Genomic DNA, 21948 nt, shown 5'->3' with positions numbered 1-21948 from the left:
CCTCTGCCTCTCATTGTGGCTCTTTATTTTGAGGTTAACAGTGCTTTTCCAGTATCCCACACACATTTAGGGGGCAGTGCTGGATATCGAGACTTCACTGCTTATTAGCTACATAACCTTGATTGTGGCAACCTCCATGTGAATCTTGTAAGTCACGCCTGGGGAGTGCATCCACCCGGGACCCCAGAGTCTCCGACTCAGTACAGCTCCCTGAACTCCTGGTCCACCCCCCCCCGCCCCCCTTCATTCTGGAGACCGTCAATGGTTAGCTGCACTGTGAGTACCACCAGTCTCATTGGGCAAGTCTGCTCCCTTCCTCATTCCCCAGGAGAGCTGAGTACATACTTGCCATCCGTCGAGGTACAGTAGGTAAATCAGTGAACAAGAAAGGTAAGATTCTTGTCCTTGTAGTCTATATTCTAGTGGGGAAGTGGAAGAGACACACTCCAAGAAAACACGAAATTTGAGTTGAATGGATTCGTTGAAATTTCTGGTAACTGGGAACCAAATAACGAGGGTGATATGAGAGGGTGTGTGACTCCCTCAGAAAGGGTGGTCTGGGAGGCCTCTTAGAGGAGTTAACATGGACCTGAGTCCTGAGCATGAAAAGAACTGGAAAAAATAACTCACAAAGGAAATAGCTAGTGCCGAGGCCCTGAGGCAAGAATTTCAGTGTTTTCTGAGGAGGAGAAAGGAGACCGGTTCTGTTATGGGGAGTAGAACTAAGACAACAGCTAAAGAGGGGTCAGGATGGGGTGAGAAGTTAGAAATGTTACTCTACCGGAAATGGAAAGCCACAAAGGGATGGTGTGGAGACGGACTGCAGAGACCAACAGACGAGGGAGAGGTGGCGGGCTCCGACTCCGCTGGAGCCAAGGAGAGGGACAGAAGTGGACAGATTCAAGGGTGTGGGCATTAAAAAGAAAGGGGGGGGGGGTGGGCATTGAAGAAAAGAGAGGAATGGAGAATGACCCCTGGGGTTACAGCCTGAGTAAACTGGGCAATTAGCGCCGACTTTATTGAGATGCAAACCTGGAGTCGGGGCGGGTTTGGAGGAGGTGGAGACTGGGTGGGGGTGGGGCGGGGTGGGAGGTTGGGTGCGGAGGGCGTCAGTGCGGGTGGGGTGGGGCACCTTCCTCGCGGAGCCGGGGGCTGGAGCTCAGGTGGCGGCCAGCAATGGGAAGTCAGCTGGCGCTGCAGGACTGGAGGAGGTGTCCAGGGGAGGGGGCGAGGCAGTGCAGGTTGCGAGGGGATTGGGCCTAAGGACTTGCAAACTCCGCACGGGGAGGGGAGGAGCTGGCAAAAAGTGCTGAGTCCGTCCTGCCTCCTTCTCTGGCACGCGTGTGCGCCCTCAGGCTGGATCCCTTCTCCAGGTAAGGCTGACAGATGTGGGGACCAGGGGCTCTCCTGGGACCCTCTCGCTTTGCTACCTGCTTTGCCCCGCACCGGCCGGTGAGAGAGGCACCTTCCCGAGAGTCCTTTACCCCCAAAAGTAGGGACATTGAAAAGCCGTGCCAGGGGCCCTGCCTGGCCTGCTCAGTGAAAAGAGTACGCGACTCTCGATCTCGGGGGCCTTGAGTTCGCGCCTACCTTGGGCGTAGAGATTGCTAAAAATAATAATAAACTTTTTAAACAAAAGGTAGAAATAGCAGTGCCAGGAGGAGAAAATACAGTCAAATACGCTAGGCAGTATTTAAGTACTGCCTTCAAAAGAAGGGTGGGGGAGGTGCAAATTTACTTGGTATCTTGGGGGGAGCAATGGAATGAGTGAGAGCTTTGGGACCAGGCGGACCTGGATGTCCCATGTGTCCTCATTTCCTAGATGCGAGTCTTTGAACTTAAATCTCCAACCCATGTCTCCACAGTATTCCCCATAAACTGTAGAAGTAAAGGAAATAGATTTATTTAAAAAAAAAATTTTTTTTAACGTTTATTATTGAGAGACAGAGCATGAGCAGGGGAGGTGCAGAGAGAGGGGGAGACACAGAATCTGAAACAGGCTCCAGGCTCTGAGCTGGCGGCACGGAGCCCGACACGGGGCTCGAACTCAGAAACCGCGAGATCATGACCTGAGCCGAAGTCGGACGCTTAACCGACTGAGCCACCCAGGCGCCCCAGGAAATGGATTTAAAGACCACGACTGTTTCGGCCTTTCCTTGATTGGGAGAAATGACTGAATTCTTTGTCAAACGGCAAAAGGAATATATGTTTACTGCCAAAATGTCTTAGAAAATCGACCCCAACTAGCACAAAGAAACAAGCACCCTCTTTCCCTGTGCCTCTGGTTACCTCCTCAGTTGTGGCCCTGGATCTTTCCCTTCCCTTCTGTCCTCTCCTCAGGTCCTCTCTCGGACATTAATAACTTTGTATCTTTGCATACTTCTGTGATCCTATAAATCTAAGCAAACACAGCTAGAGAAGAGCCTTTTTTCCCCCTATATGTACAAAATGGGGTGCTTCTCTACATATTAAACCTTAAACTTAAATTCCGTATGGTGGACTTTGTTTGAACCCTAGGCACGGAGACAGCTGTGCGGAAGACCAAGCCCTGTTGTGCAGAGAACTTTCTTCCAGGTGAACGGCCTTCACTGGGTAAGCAGCTGAGACTTGGCGGTTGAGCGGCTGGGTAGCTGCGGAAGTGGAGGGCAAGAGTGCCTGTGCGGAGTTTAGAGTGAATTGGGCAGTTGACCTTTGGACCAATGAGCCGTGAATCTTGGCAGCAGATGGGGTAGGCGGGGGATCCTTCGCCTGGGGCTGTGGTTGTCTGCCCTGAGGAGCAGAATCTGAGGTTTTGTCACCGCTAGCGATCGCAGGTATTTTCCTGTGTTGTAGGTGTCTCGTGAAACAGTTTTACACTCATTATGTCGGATTAAAAAGTACTTTAGACCTGCCACTTGATTTTGTTAAATAAGTTAAGAAGATCACATGTTCTCTGCGCACCTGGGTGGCTCAGTCGCTTGAGCGTCCGACTTCGGCTCAGGTCATGATCTCTGGGTTTGTGAGTGGGAGTCCTGCGTGGGCTCTGTGCTGACAGCTCAAAGCCTGGAGCCTGGTTTGGATTTTTTTGTGTGTCTCTCTCTTTCTCTGCCCCTCCCCCGCTTGCACTCTGTCTCTCTCACTCAAGAATAAATCAACATTTCAAAAAAGATCACATATTCTGTATCTCACATTTATTTTGATAACTAAATTCCTGTCAGTGATTAACGAGGATAAATATGTGTTCTCTTTCCTACCCAAGATCCTAGACATCCTGAAATTCTATCCGCCCTGGGTTCAGAATCCCTAATCAGGGTGGAAATCAGGATCTGCGAACACTGAGGCTGGAGCAGACTTGCCAGGTTTCGGGTCAGGTTGGACTGTCCTGAAGAGGGGTTTAGTGTAGAAGAACTTTGGAGGCTTATAATCAGTGCAGCTGTGAGTTTGGATTTATGTTTTAAGGAACTTGAAGATCCCATGCGAGGGCTCACTATGGAAACTGGAACCTGTTAGGAAGGGCGAGAAATCTTTAGCAATTCACACCCCAAGGCAATGGGTGGGGGGAGGATGAATACAGTTTCCCTTAATCTGGATGGACCAGCTTGTTTTGGTTTGCACTTCCTTGGCCTTAACTGCCTTCTTTTTATATGTTTATTATCAACTTGCATTTCCTATAGTGAATTTTCAAAATGGGCTGCTGGTTCTTAGTGGTTTCTTTTTTTTAAGTTTTCTGAATTTGCTGCTATACTATGGATTTCCTTTTAGCTAGAAAAAGAACAGTTAATACTCCCCACGCCATTCTCTGTCGCCACCCAGAGTTTGGTTTACCATTTCTTCACTACGTACAAGTATCTGGGTTTTTTCTGAGTGCAGGGCAGAAGAATAAAGGAAAAGACTGACTAGAACTTTCTCTAAATGGCATTATACTTTTCCCATTTTAATTACCCAAAAGGTTCTGATAATTCCCAGTTCCCCTTTCAAGGTGAAGTGGGCGGACATTTGCCCCAGCACTGGCTAAAATCCATTTTTTAAAACACTAGAATCTGTTGTGTTTTGCATTTTCCTGATTCATAAAATTGACCATATTTTCACATTTACTGTTCATTCTCATTTCTGTGGTTTTGTGTGTATTTACAAAAATGAAATTGTACTATATGTGTTTTCTGCAGCTTTTTTTTTTTTTTTTTTTTAACGTATCAGGGACATTCCAACTGTTGTGTTAGGTCTCTAAATACACTCTGTAAGAGCTGCTTATAATTCCATTTTGTGGTAGACCTTCCTTGGTTCAATCCTCCTACTAAAAGGCATTGCTTTCTGGGCTTTTGTCACAAAAGGTTCAGTGCTAAACCTTTTGTCTTTGTATTCTTAAGTACAGGTAGTTGTATTCCTGGCCTAGGTTCTCAAGGCGAGAGTTATGTGTATTCTATCTGATTTTTAATAGGTTTTCCAATTTCCTGAAAAGTTGTAACTATTCCCACTCCAGATAGATAAAAGAGATCATTTCTTTTTATTATTATCTCTCCAGCTTCTGGGGTTGGGCACCTTTTCAAATATTTGGTATTTCTTTGCATTCCCTCTTTTTGTTTATTTTAGCTTATTTTATAGAAAATTTTAATATAAGAAACATTAATGATCTTTTGTGGCGGTTTAGAATTGTTACTCCCTCTTCTGTGAATTACTTACCTGTTTTAGGTTTCCTTGCAGTTCAGAACTATTTGATGAAAATTGTTCCGTATATTCAGTGGAAACTTCTGGATATGGATCCTTTTAAAATATTGAATGTTTTATTGATTTTTTTTTGTTGTTGTTGAGAATACTGATGTGATGAAGGGTTTGTGTTTGGTTTTTACTTTGTGGATCAATATTTGATTATTTAAAAGTTTTTTTTGTTGTTTCTTTGTTTTAAGTTTATTTATTTACTTAAATAATTTCTACCCCCAATGTGGGGCTAGAGCTCAAAAGAGTCTCCTGCTCTACCAACTGGGCCAGCCATGTGCCACTGATCATTTAAAAAAAAAATTTTTTTTTTAACGTTTATTTATTTTTGAGACAGAGAGAGAGCATGAATGGGGGAGGGTCAGAGAGAGGGAGACACAGAACCTGAAACAGGCTCCAGGCTCTGAGCTGTCAGCACAGAGCCCGACGCATGGCTCGAACTCACGGACCGCGAGATCATGACCTGAGCCGAAGTCGGATGCTCAACCGACTGAGCCACCCAGGCGCCCCACGCCACTGATTATTTAAAAGTTTTGCTAGGATATCATTTATTTCCTTTAGATTTTTTTATTACCATGCATTTGTAAACCAGCTTAAAAAAATTTTTTTTTAATGTTTTTATTTTTGAGAGAGAGAATGGCAGAGTGTGAACGGGGGAGGGGCAGAGAAAGACAGAATCTAAAGCAGGCTCCATGCTCTGAGCTGTCAGCACAGAGCCCGTCTGCAGGGCTCGACTTACAAACTGAGATCACAACCTGAGCCAAAGTCCCTCAAAGGACTGAGCCACCCAGGTGCCCGGAAACCAGCTTTTTAAAATCCTTATACTGGATCATTCCTCATGCTTAGTTTCTCGCACTTTGTGTCTCTAAGGAAAATTTTTACTTGGCTTTTGGTTTTATTTTTTGCCCTTTTAAATTTCTACCTTTATCTCCTCCTTTTGACTTTTCCTTTTCTTGGTTATGACTTGGCCACATTGTTGTACATTAGCCACGTTGTTTGGGGCACAGATAATTTGTTTGGATTATCATAACTGAAAAATGTTCTTCGCTTAATTTCATGCTTTTGTCCTGGGTAATGCTTTATTTGGTCTCTATTACCTTTGTGCTTTAATTTTTGTGCATTTGTTTGTACAACCTTGGCCTTATTTTCAGTTTCCTTTGAGGTTTTGTTCTGATAGTATCTCTTGTAGGACATACAGAGCAGTCTGTTTCAGCTGGGAGACCTCAGTGGTTTTCCTTAATAACTTTCAGTGTTAAAAATGTCAGAACGGTCTCCTGGCTGGCTCGGTCCCTGGAGTGTATAACTTTTGACCTTCAAGCCCCACGTTGGATGTAGAGATTACTTAAAATTTTTAAACTCTTGAAAAAAAAAATGTTAGCACATCCAAGCATACAAGAATAAGTTCATATCCATTACCTAGATTCAAGAACAGGTGTCTTCCCCATTTGCATCATCTATTCTTCTAACTTTTTTTTGCTCAAGTATTGTATGTATGTATGTGTTTATTTATTTATTTATTAGAGAGTGTGCGCGGAGGAGGGGCAGAGAGAGAGGAAGACGGAATCTGAAGCAGGCTCCAGGATCTAAGCTGTCAGCAACAGAGCTTGAATTCACAAACTGTGAGATCATGATCTGAGCCGAAGTTGGATGGTTAACTGACTGAGCCACCCAGGTGTCCCATGCTGAAGTATTTTAAAGTAAATCGCTGACGTGTCATTTCACCTTTAAAAACTTCAGTATTGTTGTGTAACTGTATTCAACATTGTGGGAGCATATCATGTTATATAATTGTCAGATCACTATTTGTACACCTGAACTACCATAATATTTTATCAATAGTACTTCAGTTAAAAAATTTTAAGTATTGGGGCGCCTGGGTGGCTCAGTCTGTTAAGCATCTGACTTCGGCTCAGGTCATGGTCTCACAGTTCATCAGTTCAAGCCCCACGTCGGGCTCTGTGCTGACAGCTCAGAGCCTGGAGTCTGTTTCAGATTCTGTGTCTCCCTCTCTCTCTGCTCCTCCCTTGTTCATGCTCTGTCTCTGTCTCAAGAATAAATAAACATTAAAAAAAAATTTTTTTTTAATTTTAAGTATTTTTATTTATTTATTTTTTTAATTAAGTATTTTTTTCTTTTCTTTCTTACTTTTTTTTTTTAAGTTTATTTATTTTGAGAGAGGGCATGAGAGACTAAGAAAAATTACCAGGTGTACTCACAACTGCAAAGAAAAGACCCCGCCCCCCCCCCACACCCCCCCCAGCCGTTCCCAGAACCAGCCAGGGTGTGCCCAGTTGTGGTCTGACCTAAAGGTGGGTGGGAACCAATCAAGTTCTGCTGAGTGTTCAAATTTAAATGTCAACCAATAACAGCTCTGTAACCGCAAAAAAATCCCTAACTTGTTTGTGCCTGTCTATAAAAGAAGCTGTAAGATCCTCGCTCGGGGCCTCTTAGCGTCACCGGCAATGAGTGCGTGGAGGACCGGGTTCGAACCTGCAATAAACGACCCTTGCCGCTTGGCTTTGACTCTGGACTCTGGTGGATTGTTGTCGGGGGGTCTCGAATCGGGGCATATCAGGCACACGCAAAGGAGGGGCAAAAAGAGAGGAAGAGTGAGAATTCCAAGCAGGCTCCGTCACTTAAGCTGACTGAGCCACCCAGGCACCCCTAAACTTAAGTATTTTTAAAACAAAAAATTCAAACAATTTTATTAAATGATTCATGAATGGGTCTACATCCTTTCTAGCAAATAGTGGGGAGCACCAAAGGTCTGAAGAAGAGGAAAGGTTTTTAAAGGCAGGACAAGGAAGTCATACACAGAAAAAGGATTTAGTTCAGGTGAGGTCCCCTTCATCTGGGGACAAAAGGATGGATTATCTCCTCGTCCTTGGGGGACGGAGTGGGCTCATGTGACAGATTATTGGTGCTGACCAGAAAATTCCCGATTGGCCTCTTAAAGGTTACGTTTCTGGGTTGAAACTGCAGTTAGTAGGTATTAAGTCTTAGTTTACTGACTTGGGGCCTTAACCTGAGTGCTGCCATTTTGGGCCTGTGGTTTTCTTTTGAATAGTATCTATCTCTTTAAAAATGACATTTCTTAAATAACCACCATACTATCACAAGTAATAAAATTCCTATTCCTTAGGATTGTTTAATGCTCTATCTGTTCAAAATTTTCTGCTCTTCAAAAACAAAGTTTCCTGCTTTTCTACATTGCTTTGTTCAACCCAGATCCAGATAAGGGGACACACAGTTCCCTTGGCCTCCTAAACTAGATTAAGTCCCTCTATTGAAGCCTTGCGGAAAGTCCTCCCCAGTGGACTTTACTGTTGATTCCTCAGAGTTGCTTTGATTAGCTTCAGGTGCCATGCCTGGTGTTCGGTTTTCCAGTTTGTCATTAGGAGGGATGAAATGTGTATAACTAATTTTTATCACTTTTTGTATTTGTAGTCATCCTTACGTTTACTTTTTTGACCTTTTCTCTGAACTAATGAACGTGTTTAGTATACATTTTTCCTTTGACCTCCTGTTGTTCGTACTTTAAGTGAATGCTAAGTGTAAGATTTTTTGCAACTAATATTTTTTTGAATAGTTAATGTAGTGACTTACATCTATAAATTATTTGTTTTAAACTCTTACAGCGCTGGGTTTTGTTTGTTTTTGTTTTGTTTTTTTAGAGAGAGTGCAAGTGGGGGAGAGGAGAGGAGAGAGAATCTTAAGCAGGCTCCATACTGAGCGCAGAGCCAGGCGCAAGGCTCTATCCCACAACCCTGGGATCATGACCTGAGCCAAAATCCAGAGTGGGATGCTCAAGCAACTGAGCCACCCAAGTGCCCTACATTTTTGTTGTTCTGTTTTTTTGTTTTTTTTTTTCCATAAGCTCCATGCCCAACGTGGGCTCTCAACAATGACCCTGGGATCAAGAGTTGCATGCTCTGGGTGGGGTAGGGACACATGGTTGGCTCAGTCAGTTAAGCATCTGACTTAAGCATCTTGGTTTAGGCTCAGGCCATGACCTCACATTTCCTGAGTTCAAGCCCCATGTTGGGCTTGGGATTCTCTCCCTCTCTCTCTCTCAGCCCCTCCCCTGCTCATGTGCCTGTGTGTACATGTCCTGTCTCTCAAAATAAATTTAAAAAAATAATAAAAAATAAATAAACTTTAAAAAAAAAATACTTCCTTTTTCCTGATCTTTAGAAGACTTTGGGTACCAACAAGGTAAAAATTGCTTCTCACTTTTCAAATTTAATTGTGAAAGTTTAATAATAATCCTGTGTTTGAACTATGCTTTATTTGCTGTTGTATCCCCTTTTTCTTTACAGTGTTATTTATTTGTGCCTTTTCTCTCTAGGTTGGTCAGTTGTCATCAGAGGATAAGTGTTTTCAACTTTTGGGGTCTATTTCATTCTTTATCTAGCAGTTTAACTCCATTTCATCCTTTCTACTTTTTTAATATTTTAAAGTCTAAATTTCCTTCAAAGCACCATTTTCACTACCTACTATAAGTAGTTATTACTGACATTCAGTATTTTTAAATTTCCTTCAAGGGCCGCCTGGGTGGCTCAGTTGGTTAAGCGTCCAACTTCAGCTCAGGTCATGATCTCGCGGTCTGTGAGTTCGAGCCCCGCGTCAGGCTCTGGGCTGACGGCTCAGAGCCTGGAGGCTGTTTCAGATTCTGTGTCTCCCTCTCTCTGCCCCTCCCCTGTTCACGCTCTGTCTCTCTCTGTCTCAAAAATAAATAAACATTAAAAAAAAAATTTAAAAAAAAAAAAAATAAAAATAAAAAAAAATAAATAAATTTCCTTCAGTTTTTGACCGAGTTATTTTGGAATTTAAATATCTGTATCCTTTAGTATTTGAATTCCATATACAGAAATTTTTCTTTTAATTTTATCATAATTTTTCTTCAGATTTTATGTAAGGGAAATTTTTGAACTGTAGGATTTTAAGTATGTATCTTTTTGCCCTGATGTTAATGATAGATCAGCTGCTCCTATGATTTTTTTTTTTTTAGTGTTTATTAATTTTTTTTTTTAACATTTATTTATTTTTGAGACAGAGAGACAGAGCATGAACGGGGGAGGGTCAGAGAGAGGGAGACACAGAATCTGAAACAGGCTCCAGGCTCTGAGCTGTCAGCACAGAGCCCAACGCGGGGCTCGAACCCACGGACCGTGAGATCATGACCTGAGCCGAAGTCGGCTGCTTAACCGACTGAGCCACCCAGGCGCCCCTTAGTGTTTATTTTTGAGAGAGAGAGCATGAGTGGGGCAGAGAGAGAGGGAGACACAGAATCCGAAGTAGTCTCCAGGCGCTTAGCTGTCAGTACAGCCTGATGTGGGGCTCGAACTCACAAACCGTGAGATCATGACCTGAGCTGAAATCAGACCCCTAACCCACTGAGCCACCCAGGCGCTGCCCCCTATGATTGTCACAGCCCTTTTGTAGTAGTCCTCAAAGTTATATTTTTTTAAGCTTCATCATTGTGGGCAAGATGTTTCATGCTATTTTTTTTTTTTTAACTAATAAACTTAATTTTTGGAACAGTTTTTAGGTTCACAGTTTTAGGTTCACACCTGCATGGCCCCTGCCTCATCATCCCACACCAAGTGGTACATTTGTTACAGCCAGTGAATTTACATTCATGTATCATTATCCCTCCATAGTTTGCATTAGGGTTCACTCTTGGTGAGTGAATTTTCTATGAGTTTCTGTGAGTTTTGACAAGTACATGGCCTGTGTCCACCACTATCATACAGAATAGTTTCACTGCTAAAAATCCTCTGTGCTCTGCCTATTCATCTTCCTCCCCTCAATCCCTGAGAACAACTGATGTTTTTTCTGTCTCTACACTTTTGCCTTTAATACAATGTCATGTAACTGGAATCCTATAGTACGTAGCCTTTTCAGGTTGGCTTCTTGGATTTGGTAAATTTGCAATTTAGATTCCTCCATGTTTAAATGTCTTAGTAACGCATCCCTTTTTGGCCCTGAATGATACTGCATTGTTTGGATATACCCCAGTTTATCCAACTACTGAAAAATACCTTGGTTGCTTCTCAGTTTTGGCAGTTCTGAATAAAGCCGCTCTAAACCTCAGTATGCAGGTTTTTGTATGGATATAAATTTTCCACTCCTTTGTGTAAATACCAGGGAACACGATGGTAAAAATATGTTCCGTTTTGAAGCACCTGCCAAACTGTCTTCCAAAGTAGCTGTGTCATTGTTTCATTTCCATAAGCAGTGAAATGAGTGTTGCTGTTACTCCACATTCTTACCAGCACCTGATGTTAGTTATTTTGGATTTGGCCCTTCTAATAGACATGTAGTGGTATCTCATTTTAATTTGCATTTACCTGATGACATCTTTCCATATGCTGACTTGCTATCTGTGTATCTTCCCTGGTGAGGTGTCTCTTTGGGTCTTTTGTCCATTTTTTAATCCGGTTCATTTTACTTTTACTGAGATTTAAGAGTCCTTTGTCTGTTTTGAATAGCAATCCTTTATCAGATGTCTCTTTTGCAAATATTTTTCCCCAGTATGTGGCTTGTCATCTCATCTTGTCTCAGGCTAATTTGAGTTTTGGTTTTTTTTGTTTTTTTTCCTTTCTGGATTGTTTGTTAGCTATGGAATTAACTGCCTATGGGCACATGATTTGCAAAAGTGTATCTTGCAGAGCGGAAACTAGGGTAGGTTAGGTTCTAGAACCACTTATCTCATTCTCTATTTCTTTTTTTTAAATTATTTTTTTTCAACGTTTTTTTATTTATTTTTGGGACAGAGAGAGACAGAGCATGAACGGGGGAGGGGCAGAGAGAGAGGGAGACACAGAATCGGAAACAGGCTCCAGGCTCCAGGCTCCGAGCCATCAGCCCAGAGCCTGACGCGGGGCTCGAATTCATGGACCGCGAGATCGTGACCTGGCTGAAGTCAGACGCTTAACCGACTGCGCCACCCAGGCGCCCCAACTCATTCTCTATTTCAAGAGCACCTCAAGCTTGATATGTTAAATGAAATTTGCTCTTCCTTTAAAACCTGTTTTGTTTTTTTTTCCTTGGGGTGCCTCGGTGGCTCAGTTGGTTGAGTGTCCTACTTCGCTTAGGTCATGATCTTGCAGTTCCTGAGTTCACGCCCTGCATCAGGATTTCAGCTGTCAGCGTGGAGCTCTGTTTGGATCCTCTTTCTCCCTCTCTCTATGCCCCTTCCCTGCCATATGTTCCCCTTCAGCAGATGCTTGCTCCAGCCTTGCTTCTGGAATGTACTTTCTTCCATTCTTTGCCATGTAGCTGCTGCTCACTTCTCAGATTCAGTGTGAGCTACTTTTGCAGGGAAGCCTTCCTGGATCTCCCTGAATATGTCAGTTGACACCTGGTATAGACAGACGCTCATGACCCTCGACCCTTACTTTGTAAGTTGGCACAGTTGCCATTTGATATTTATTTCTCCCTAGATGTTCACCCCTTGTAGGGGAGGTTCCATGTCCATTTTTACTCAACATCTTTTTCCTTTGCTATCCGGCACAGTAACTAGCATATAGTCTGTGCTCAATAAATGTGATTGAATGTCTGGGAACTTGTATGGCTCATGTCTGCATTCAGAAGTTTTACCAGGATTATATATAAATGGATATGCATCTTTTATTAACCTTGCCCCAGATCTAGTGATTTTTTTTTTCAATCACATGACTCAAGTCCAGAGAAGTTTTCTGTTACTATATGTGGTTTGTATCCTCCTTCCACTAGATGCTTGGAAGGTTTTCTGGTTCTGTTCCTCAAAGCTATGGTCAACACTCATGAGTCCTATTTCCCCTTTCTCTTCTGTTCATATGCTTCAATAATAGCTACTAGTTTTGTGTATTTACCCTAGTCCCCTTCCATGAAGTTGCTGAATCCTCTTGAAGGGGATATAATTTTTCTTTTCATACCTGTAAGTTCAAGCAGTTTGGGTCTTGACAGCAGTGATGAATCAGCATGTGGTACAATTTTTAGTGTAACAGTAGTCCACTCAAATGAATACCTACTAGGCTTTGCAGAGGAAAAGATTAAGGAACAGGCATCCCAGCTGTTGTCCAAAGTGTGTCTATTGTGCATAGCCATTTCTCATCCCTGTTAATTAAGGGATGAAGGGATGGGAGTGGTTTCTCCCTTTCCACCATGCAGGGTCAGGACAGCAGGGTAGAATGATTAAAAACAAATGAACAGCCTAATTGAGTCTCCTCAAGCAAAGGTCCAGGGCCTCTGTGACATGGGAGTAGGCATGGTTTTTAGTTATTCTGTTCCCCTCAGGTATTAATATTTGCATTCTGGAAAGTAATACTCTTAATTGACTTGAGCTGGTTTTAAGAAAAATTCTTAATGTTAACTTTCTCTGCAATCAAAAAAGGGCCTTCTGTTTTTCCGTTATGATTCCATCCAAGTCACCTTAAGCGTTAAAAATTTGGTATGGTGCACTCTTTTTAAAAAATGATTATTTTTGAGAGTGTGAGCAGGGGAGGGGCAGAGAGAGGGGTGGGGATCTAGGGTCCCCAGTGGGCTCTGCATTGACAACAGCACGTCAGATGCTGGGGCTCAAACTCATGAACTGTGAGATCATGGCCTGGGCCAAAGTCGGGATGCTCAACCTGCTGAGCCACCCAGGTGCCCCTGGTGCACTCTATTAATAATGTTTATTTTCCCATAATCTGTTTGATCCTGACAGCGAACATAGGCAGCAAAGTTAATAGTATGGGAAACTGGCCAATTTCCATCATTACTGGTTGATTTATGGCATTTAAATCTTTACTTGAATGGGGTATTAATCATATTGTATGAATTTTGAATTCTGATTTTTTTTGTTGTTTATGTGCATATACCCATGTGTTACCCTATGTAACCTATGGTTTACCCTTTATATTAAATTGTGGAGTACTCAGTTTACTTAATAACCACGTTTATACTCTTGGTCATTGTGCTTCTCAAAATAATTGTTAAGTAAACAAGTTACTTTTTTTTTTTGTATTTCAGATAATCTTTTTAAAGATATTTGAGTTTGGGGGAGTCTAGCAGACCTTCAAGAACAAAAATTACTCTTCAGGAAAATAAAAACGTGTCCACAATGTCCCTTATACAGTCAGAAATTGATAGACTTGCAAGGAAGCAGGAAAATATCACTCATAGGGAAAGAATTCAGTTGATAGAAACTGACCAGGAAATGGCTCAGGTATTAGATTTAAAATGCAAAGACATGTCAGCAGTTGTGCTGATGAAGTTTAAAGGCTTGATGGAAAATCTGGATTTAATGGTTGAAGAGATAAGGGACTCTCTTAAAAATGACCTAAAGGAAATTTTAGGAGTAGAAAGTAAAATACCTGAAGTGAAAAATCCAAAGAACTCCAGTACCAAAAAGGAGTGCCAACAAATAAAAGGTTTAGCCACACAAAAAAAAGGATTGGTAGAAAACATAGAAGGAGCAAACTCTAAAATAGTTGAGGATATTGAAAATTTGACTTTTAAAAGAAAAGAAATAAATGAACGAAGTAGCAGATTAGATAAAGCTGAAGAGTACAATACTAACCAAGGTAAGGAATTGTCCTATGATGAGTCACAAAATTACAAAGTCATGGAAAGTATGGAAGAAGCCATAAGCAATATAGATAACACTTGGGGAGATAGTAGGATCCATATGGAAGTAACAGGAGAGAACATCGAGATTGGAGAGGGTGGAGTGGTCAAAGCAAAAAGAGAGGAAAAAATTCCTCAGAATTTAAACAATAATAAAGTGAAGATTCTAAAAACCTCCAGAGAAGATGAAGGAGCAGTACTTAGGTTGGCAGCAGACTTTTCATCGGCAACACTGGACATCAGTAAGCAATGGAGTAATGTCTTCAACATTCTGAGGGAAAATGATTTTGAACCTCAAGTTCTATGTCAAGTTAAATTAGCATTTAAGTGTGATGGTGAAGTAAGGATCTTTTCAGATATTCAAAGCCTCAGCAATTTTACTAGCCAAAAACCGTTTATGAAAGAATTACTGAAGGATATACTCCCACAAAGTGAAAAAATAAAGAAAGGAGGAAGAAGATACGGGATTCGAGAAAAAGTGGTAAGTATATATAGATCTTTGGAGTTTATGTATGAAGTATAATAGTTGGCAAAGTTATTCTGAAGTTTAAACCAATTTTTAAGAAATATTTTCTTAAAGGGGCGCCTGGGTGGCTCGGTCGGTTAAGCGTCCGACTTCAGCTCAGGTTATGATTTCACGGTTGGTGAGTTCCAGCCCTGTGTTGGGCTCTGAGCTGACAGCTTGGGGCCTGGAGTCTGCTTTGGATTCTGTGTTTCCCTCTTTTCTCTGCCCCTTCCCAGATCATGCTCTCTCTTTCTCATAAATACTTAAAAAGAAAGAATTCCTTAAAAAAAAATCCTTAAAAGTAAAAGCATGACATTAAAAGTAATGACTTAAAGGCTCTTTTTCTTTTAATGCGTGGCATTGAAAGCTTGGAATAGGTTAAAAAGATTTGAGTTGCTCTGAGAAGAGATTGTACATATTTATTATAGACATTGAAAGAAAATGAATTTATATATATGTTATGTATTTAAGGATAAACACTAGAATAGTGGCTTTTAAAACAGTAGGAGGAAGAATAGAAATAAATAAGTTCAATTAAAAGCCCTCAAGCAATAGGATTATGAAAAAAAGTATCAGGTATAATTAGGTTGAAATTTCAATGTATAAAGTAGTCCTGCTAAGTCCTCTTTATTAACATTCAGTGAAATGCAAATCTATTTTACTAAAGCCTGTCAGAGTGTTCATTAATATTAATATTTAGCAATTATCCATTGCATGTATAAAAGTTTTTGTTTCTTACATTGTATTAGAGTATATTCCCATGTTTATTGGTTTCATTGAAAACACTATTTTCTGAATATTTTTCATAATCCCAATCTTGAAAGGTAATGCCTGTAGTATACTGTAGAGATTCCCCCTCCCTCTCCCAATCTCTCTCTCTCTCTCTCTTTCTCTCTCTCTCTCTCTCTCTCTCTCTCTCTCTTTCATCTTGGATGTGTATTTCTTATTTTTGTGTATGGTATAACATAGTAATCTAGTTTCATTCTTTTGCATGTGACTCTCCATTTTTCCTGGCACCACTTATTGAAGAGACTATCCTCATTGCATGTTCTTGGGTCACTTGTCCATAAATTAGTTGCCCATATATGTGTGAGTTTATTTCTAGGCTCTCTGTTTACATTGATCTATGAGTCTGTTTTTATGACAATACCATATACCATACTGTTTTGATTACTATAGCTTTGTAATATAGTTTGAAACCAGGGCATGATGCCTCCTGCTTTGTTTCTTTTTAAGATTGCTTTGGGTATTGGGTCCTTTGTGGTTCCATACTAGTTTTAGAATTATTCTATGAAAAATGCCAATGGAATTTTGATAGAGATCACATTGAATCTGCTAATTGCCTTGGGTAGTATAAACATTTAACAATACCAATTCTCCCAATCCGTGAGCACAGAATATCTTTCTATTTATTTGTATCTTCAGAGGTCTGTAGCTTAAGCCAGTATTTTTGCTGGGTTCTGAAAAGAGTACCTAATTTCCCTTCCCTCTCAACATTTTCTAGTATAACATCTTTGCAAAATGACAGTCTAGAATTAGGAAATACACTTGGATCAACAAATTCTTTATTTGAGAATAAGCATTTAATCCTAGAAATTATTCCCTGGAGATTTGCACAGATGAGGCAACTAACCTGTTCTAAACAGTCTGGGAAGGTTGAAGGACAAATATCTATCAACCAACCCCGAATAGGGAAGAAGAGCCTTTTGTAACAAGGAGCATTAAACGGAATATTCAGAGGCAAGTACAGGGTTTCAAGAAATGTTAAGAGTTAACTTTTATATTGGAGACATTGTCTTAAGTTGAGTACCTAGGCTGTCCTATTTAACCCTCCACAATAATCTGAAGTAGTGCATTACATTAGATGCTGTTCTAGAGGGCAAGTTGAGGCACCAGTAGCAAATGTGACAGCTGGATTTAGGAGCTTGTACTCTTAACCAAAGCATGCTTTCCTTTTGAACAATGTGGCTGGAACTTGAAAGTGGGATCTTTAAGAAATATTAAATTTACTTTTGTTTCCTTTGGGAGAAAAGTAAATGTGAGTGGGGGGTGTGGGTTGATAATATTCCTGAAATTAGATCACAGAGTCTCATTACCATACTGTCCTGCATATACTCAGACATTCACAAATACAAGTTGTTCTTGAGAGTCAGGCACAAAACACTTAAGTGTTGGGAATATAGAAGGAACATAGTAAACATGACCTGATGGAAATTTGTTGCAAGTGCTACACAGATTGCAGGTGTGATGGAATAATCATAGAGTAAACTTGACTTGTTTGGGGACTTACACATTCAAGAAAAAGTATTACCTAAATAATTTTCCAGCTATTTATTTGATAATTGTGAAAATGGCAGTCAAAATTAAATTTAGACAGTGAAAACATTAATTCCATTAAAAGGCACATGATACTACTTATTCAGTTTTTTTTCTTTCAGGGAAAAACGCTACTAGATTCAAAGCATGGAGCTGAGGGGGAAGTTGGTGATGGCTTGAGCTTTCTATTTGTTAAAGAGGTTAAGGTTGCTGAGCCACAGGAGGTGAAGAACTTAGAGACCCAGGAGGAAGAATCTTCAGAGTGGGAGACAGAAGAGGAGGAAGAGGCCTCAGAGCTGGAAGGAGAGGGAGGAGAGACCTCAGAGCTGGATGAGGAAGAAGAGGCTTCAGGGATGGAGGAGGAGGGAGAAGAGACCTCAGAGCTGGATGACGAAGAAGAGGCTTCAGGGCTGCAGGAGGAAGAAGAAGAGGAGGCTTCAGTATTATGTGAGAAACAGGATTCAACCTTTCAGTGTCATTCTTTGGTAAATACAAAATGTGGAGTTGAGGAAAAAACCAGTAATGGCTTGGAAATTGTTTTAATTAAAGAGGTAGAAGATTCTGAGCCAGAGGAGGAAGAAGGTTCAGAGTGGGAAATGGAAGTAGTCCTATCGTGGGAGGAAGAGGACTCTGAAGTAGAAAATGTAAAGCCTGCCTCCCCAGTTGAGAGAAAAGAGGCCTCATGTGGACCTAAAGAAATTGCTTATAATTATTTGGCTCCCAACTTTGAGAAGGAAAAACTAGCGAAACACCGGATGTTACAAAAAACCCAGAATAAAGAAGAAACAGCTACACCTAGAAACCAGGGAGTTGGGACAGTTTGTCCAACTTGGTGTTTTGCCTCTCCCTCAAAATCACTGGAGAGAAGTTCTGATGAGCAGAAAAGGCATTTATGTACAAAATCAAGTACTCCATCAGGAATCTCCAGATTTTCAAGGAAAACAGAGAAAGAGAGACAGAAAACTCTACAAACAGGTGAGCAAACATCTAAAGAAACAGACTTAATACAAGAGACAGAAGAAAACTTTAGAAGAAGTATAATTAACAACTTCAGAGAGATCCAGGAGGAGGTTGCAAATATTAAAAGTTACCTTCCAGAAGTCTTGGAAATAAAAAACTCAATAGATGTTCTCAATAGCAGAATAGACATACTTGAAGAGAGAATGGACAATCTAGAAGATCATATTGAAGAATTCTCTAAGGATACAATGCAAATGGCCAAACAGATAATAAATAGAGAAAGGTCAAGAGACATAGAAGATAGATCCAGAAGCTCCAATATCCGCTTGATAGGAATTCCAGAAAAAGATAATAAAGAAAATGGAGCAGAGGAAATAATGAAGGAACTCATTGAAGAAAACTTTCCTGAGCTAAAGGATTCAAGTCTTGAGATTGTTAGTGCTTACCGAATACCTAGTAAGATTGATGAGAAGAGACTCACTCCTAGACACATCTTGGTGAAATTTGGGAATTCCAATGATAAAGAAAAGATCATAAAGGCTTCCAGAAAGAGAAGAGAGATAACCTATAGAGGAACAAGAATCAGATTGACAGCAGACTTATCATTGGATACTCTAGATGCTAGAAGTAAATGGAGCAATATCATAAAAGTTCTGCAAGCAAAAGGCTTTACACCTAAAATCCTATACCCGGCCAAATTGGCATTCAGTTTTGAAGGTAAAACAAAGACATTTTTTGATACTGAAGAATTCACAAAGTTTATTTCTTGCATACCCTCGTTGCAAGAATTACTGGAGGATCTACTTTAGCATTCTAGGATGACTATAAATACATGTACACAATATATATTACCTTCCTCCCACAGCAAAAATCAATAAGGAAAGGTTGAAAATAAAATGCCACATTTCAGGAGGATGGACCTCAAACAGTGTATTTGGGGAGTAGGGGAAGGGAAGATTACTTTGTTGGCATAGTTAAAGGGTGTTTTAAAATGGTGTTAATCATTGTAGCTTGCATAGGAATAGACTTTTCTAAACTACCGGGGAGAGGGATGGAATCTGTTTGTAACCAGATAGGAAGAGGTGGGGTAAAAGTAATAGAAAAGCACTGGAAAAAAGATGACCGAAGTTAAATAGAAAAAAGATGGAAAAGTTGAACTTTTATCTTGAGAAGGATATTCAATTTTAATGTCATGATGTCAATCTTGAATCTTTATATTAAATGTTTTTCCTTTGATTATGCTTCATTTGCTTATGTTTTCTATTTTACACTTTCTAATCTATTTTGTCATTAATATAGTTAAATTTTACATTTTATTACATAAACCCATCCAAGGGAGAGGTCAAATGTATTGTCAATTGTTAGTCTAGAATAAAAAAAAATGATTTGTAATGTATTGATAACTGAAGAAATTAAGAGAATGATGTAATCATTTTATGGCTTTTGTGTCAAGGGCTTATTTAGTATATTCAGTTTACAAAAAAAAAAAAAGTCCAGCTTTTGAAATACACTTCTTTTCTCAGTTCAGTCCTTCTGACTCTGGCCTTCATGGGCCTTTCTGCAAACTGATTGCTATTTCAAATACCCTGGCCTCAGTACACCTGGCTTGGAGTTCTAATTTTACTGTGTGACCCCAGGCAAGTTACTAATGCTTCTTGAGTTCAGTTCTTTCATCTGTGCCTGGGTTCATTCTTTCCTCGTGGGTGTCTCGTAAGATTCTGCAAGGTGATATTTGTGCCCAACATGATACACCTCAGTAGATGGGAAATCCTTCTTTGTGGCCAATAGATCTAAAGTAAGGCTGGTTGCCCTCCATTTTTTATTTTTATTTATTTAAGATTTTATTTTAAGTAATCTCTACACTCAGTGTGGGGCTCAAAGTTACAACCCCAAGACCAGGAGTCACGTGCTCCACCAACTGAGCCAGCCAAGGCACTCGCCCCACCCCAGTTTTTAGAATGAGCATCACAGGAGTCCATTTTCAGTTATGTTGTGAGCATGTGGGTGGGAAAACTGAAGATATTAATCATAGGTACTCCATTATCATACTTTGCTGCATTGTATTGCTATTACTGGCTAACAGGGTTTTTAATCCCAGTTTTCTTTTTTTAATGTTCATTTATTTTTGAAAGAGTATGAGTGGGGGAGGGGAAGAGAGGGAGGGTTACAGGATCTGAAGCAGGTCTGTGCTGACAGCAGAGAGCCTGATGCAGGGTTTAAACTCAACCGTGAGATCATGACCTGAGCCAAAGTCTGATGCTTAACCGACTGAGCTATCCATGCACCCCTCCTAGTTTTTCTTTACTTTTGTAAAACTAAAAGTACTTTTTTGCTCTGCTTGTGAAATGATACGGGATGTTGAGAAAATAGTACTGTCCCATGTACCTTTCACCCTTCTCCCCCCAGTGGTAAAACGTCTTGAATAACTAGGGTTAAGTCACAAGGAAGGATTCTTCCCTAGATCCTTTGGAGGGAGCATGATCCTGTCAATACTCTAGTTTCAGACTTCTGGTCTCTAGAATTGTGTGTTTTTGTTTTAAGCCACCTACTTTGTTATAGTTTGTTATGGCAGCCCCAGGAAACTTTATATAGTGTTTGTGAACCCCGTTTGACACCCATGCACTGCTTTCTTTTAGACTAATAACCTGTTTCTGTAGACATGTGAGGGTGGAGAATTCTAGGTCAAGGAGCAATTCTGCTGATACTGATACACTTTTAATGACCAGATTGAGAGACAAACCTGTTAGGTATTCCTCTCCAACTTGGATGCTTACTTTGACCTACACCTACAAGGTCAAAACCCCCTTTGTTGTGGGATTCACTTGGGAATAGTATTTAAGTTGCTTTTTCCACTGGTGTGTGGAGGGATAAGAATTTTTAGACAAGAGTAGACAGTAGGGGGCCCCTGGCTGGCTCAGTTGGTAGAGCATGCAACTCGATCTCTGAATTGTAAGTTTGAGCCCCAAGTTGGGTGTAGAGATTACTTAAATTTTTTTGAGAGCAAAAGCAGGGGAGGGGCAGAGAGGGGGACAGAGAATCCAAAGCAGGCTCTGGTGAGAGCAGCGAGCCCAATGTGGGGCTCAAACTCAGGAACCACAAGGATCACGACATAAGCCAAAGTCCTACGCTAAGTGTCTGCCTCTTGATCTCAGTTCAGGTCATCATCTTGTGGTTTGTGAGTTAAAGCACCGCATTGGGCTCTGCATTGACAGTGAGGAACCTGCTTGGGATTCTGTCTTTCCCTCTCTGCCCCTCGCCTCCTTGTGCTCGTGCTGGTGCACATGTGCACTCTCTCTCAAACTTTATTAAAAAAATAAACACCGTTGGTAATATCCTTTAGTCCTTGCTACTCTATCAAATCTACAAAACCTCTTGTATTTTCCCTTTTATCTGGCCCTGATTCCTACGTTCCCTTCCCTGGAAAGGGTTCCCACCCACTAATAGTCCTATAGTTCACTGATGTTTTTCTTCTAAAGTATGTCCTTTTGTGAGTGATGGTGTTTCTAATTTATGTGAAAGGAATTATGCTTTGGATCTTATATATTTTTAAAAAGATGTATATGTTGGTATGTACATAAGACTCAAGATTTCTAATGAATTTTACAGTATTTATCCACACTATTTTATCACTTTGTCTAGTGGTGGACACCCAGGCTGCTCCAACCCCCCACCCCACCCTGCAATAATGCTGCTTATGAACATCTTCATCTCTGACCCCTTATGGACCTCAAAAAGAGTACCTGTTGGTTCCTGAAGGGAGCTTATGATTAGTTCCTCTCAGTATTGCCAGGTTGCTCTTCACAATGGTTCTATTTTGTGAAAATAGGTGAAGACCACCTGGATGAAAACAAACCCGTGGTATTCATTCAGACCTAGCT

The 21948-nt window shown here is 40.8% G+C and overlaps 1 protein-coding gene across 1 annotated transcript; it reads left to right on the top strand.

The window, feature by feature from the left end:
• The first annotated feature begins 1284 nt into the window (after positions 1-1284).
• L1TD1 (LINE1 type transposase domain containing 1) lies at positions 1285-19311 on the top strand. The gene is made up of 4 exons (XM_019449077.2): positions 1285-1373; positions 2518-2592; positions 13693-14770; positions 17233-19311. Exons 3-4 carry the CDS (start codon positions 13784-13786, stop codon positions 18877-18879), a joined length of 2634 nt encoding a protein of 877 aa, XP_019304622.2. The 5' UTR covers positions 1285-1373; positions 2518-2592; positions 13693-13783; the 3' UTR covers positions 18880-19311.
• The last annotated feature ends 2637 nt before the right edge of the window (positions 19312-21948 follow it).

Source organism: Panthera pardus, unplaced genomic scaffold, assembly GCF_024362965.1.
Source record: "Panthera pardus isolate Hobbes unplaced genomic scaffold, ASM2436296v1 HiC_scaffold_11, whole genome shotgun sequence".
Classification (NCBI taxonomy): Eukaryota; Metazoa; Chordata; class Mammalia; order Carnivora; family Felidae; genus Panthera; species Panthera pardus.
The sequence above is the reverse complement of the archived record's forward strand: the minus strand, read 5'-3'. Positions and strand labels throughout refer to the sequence as shown.

What these genes read in the sequence shown, in the direction of transcription:
- L1TD1 (XM_019449077.2), top strand. Translation starts at nt 13,784, where the DNA reads ATGTCCCTTATACAGTCAGAAATTGATAGACTTGCAAGGAAGCAGGAA. An exon ending in ACGGGATTCGAGAAAAAGTG is followed by an intron (nt 14,771 to 17,232) that starts GTAAGTATATAT and finishes TTTTTCTTTCAG; the next exon opens with GGAAAAACGCTACTAGATTC.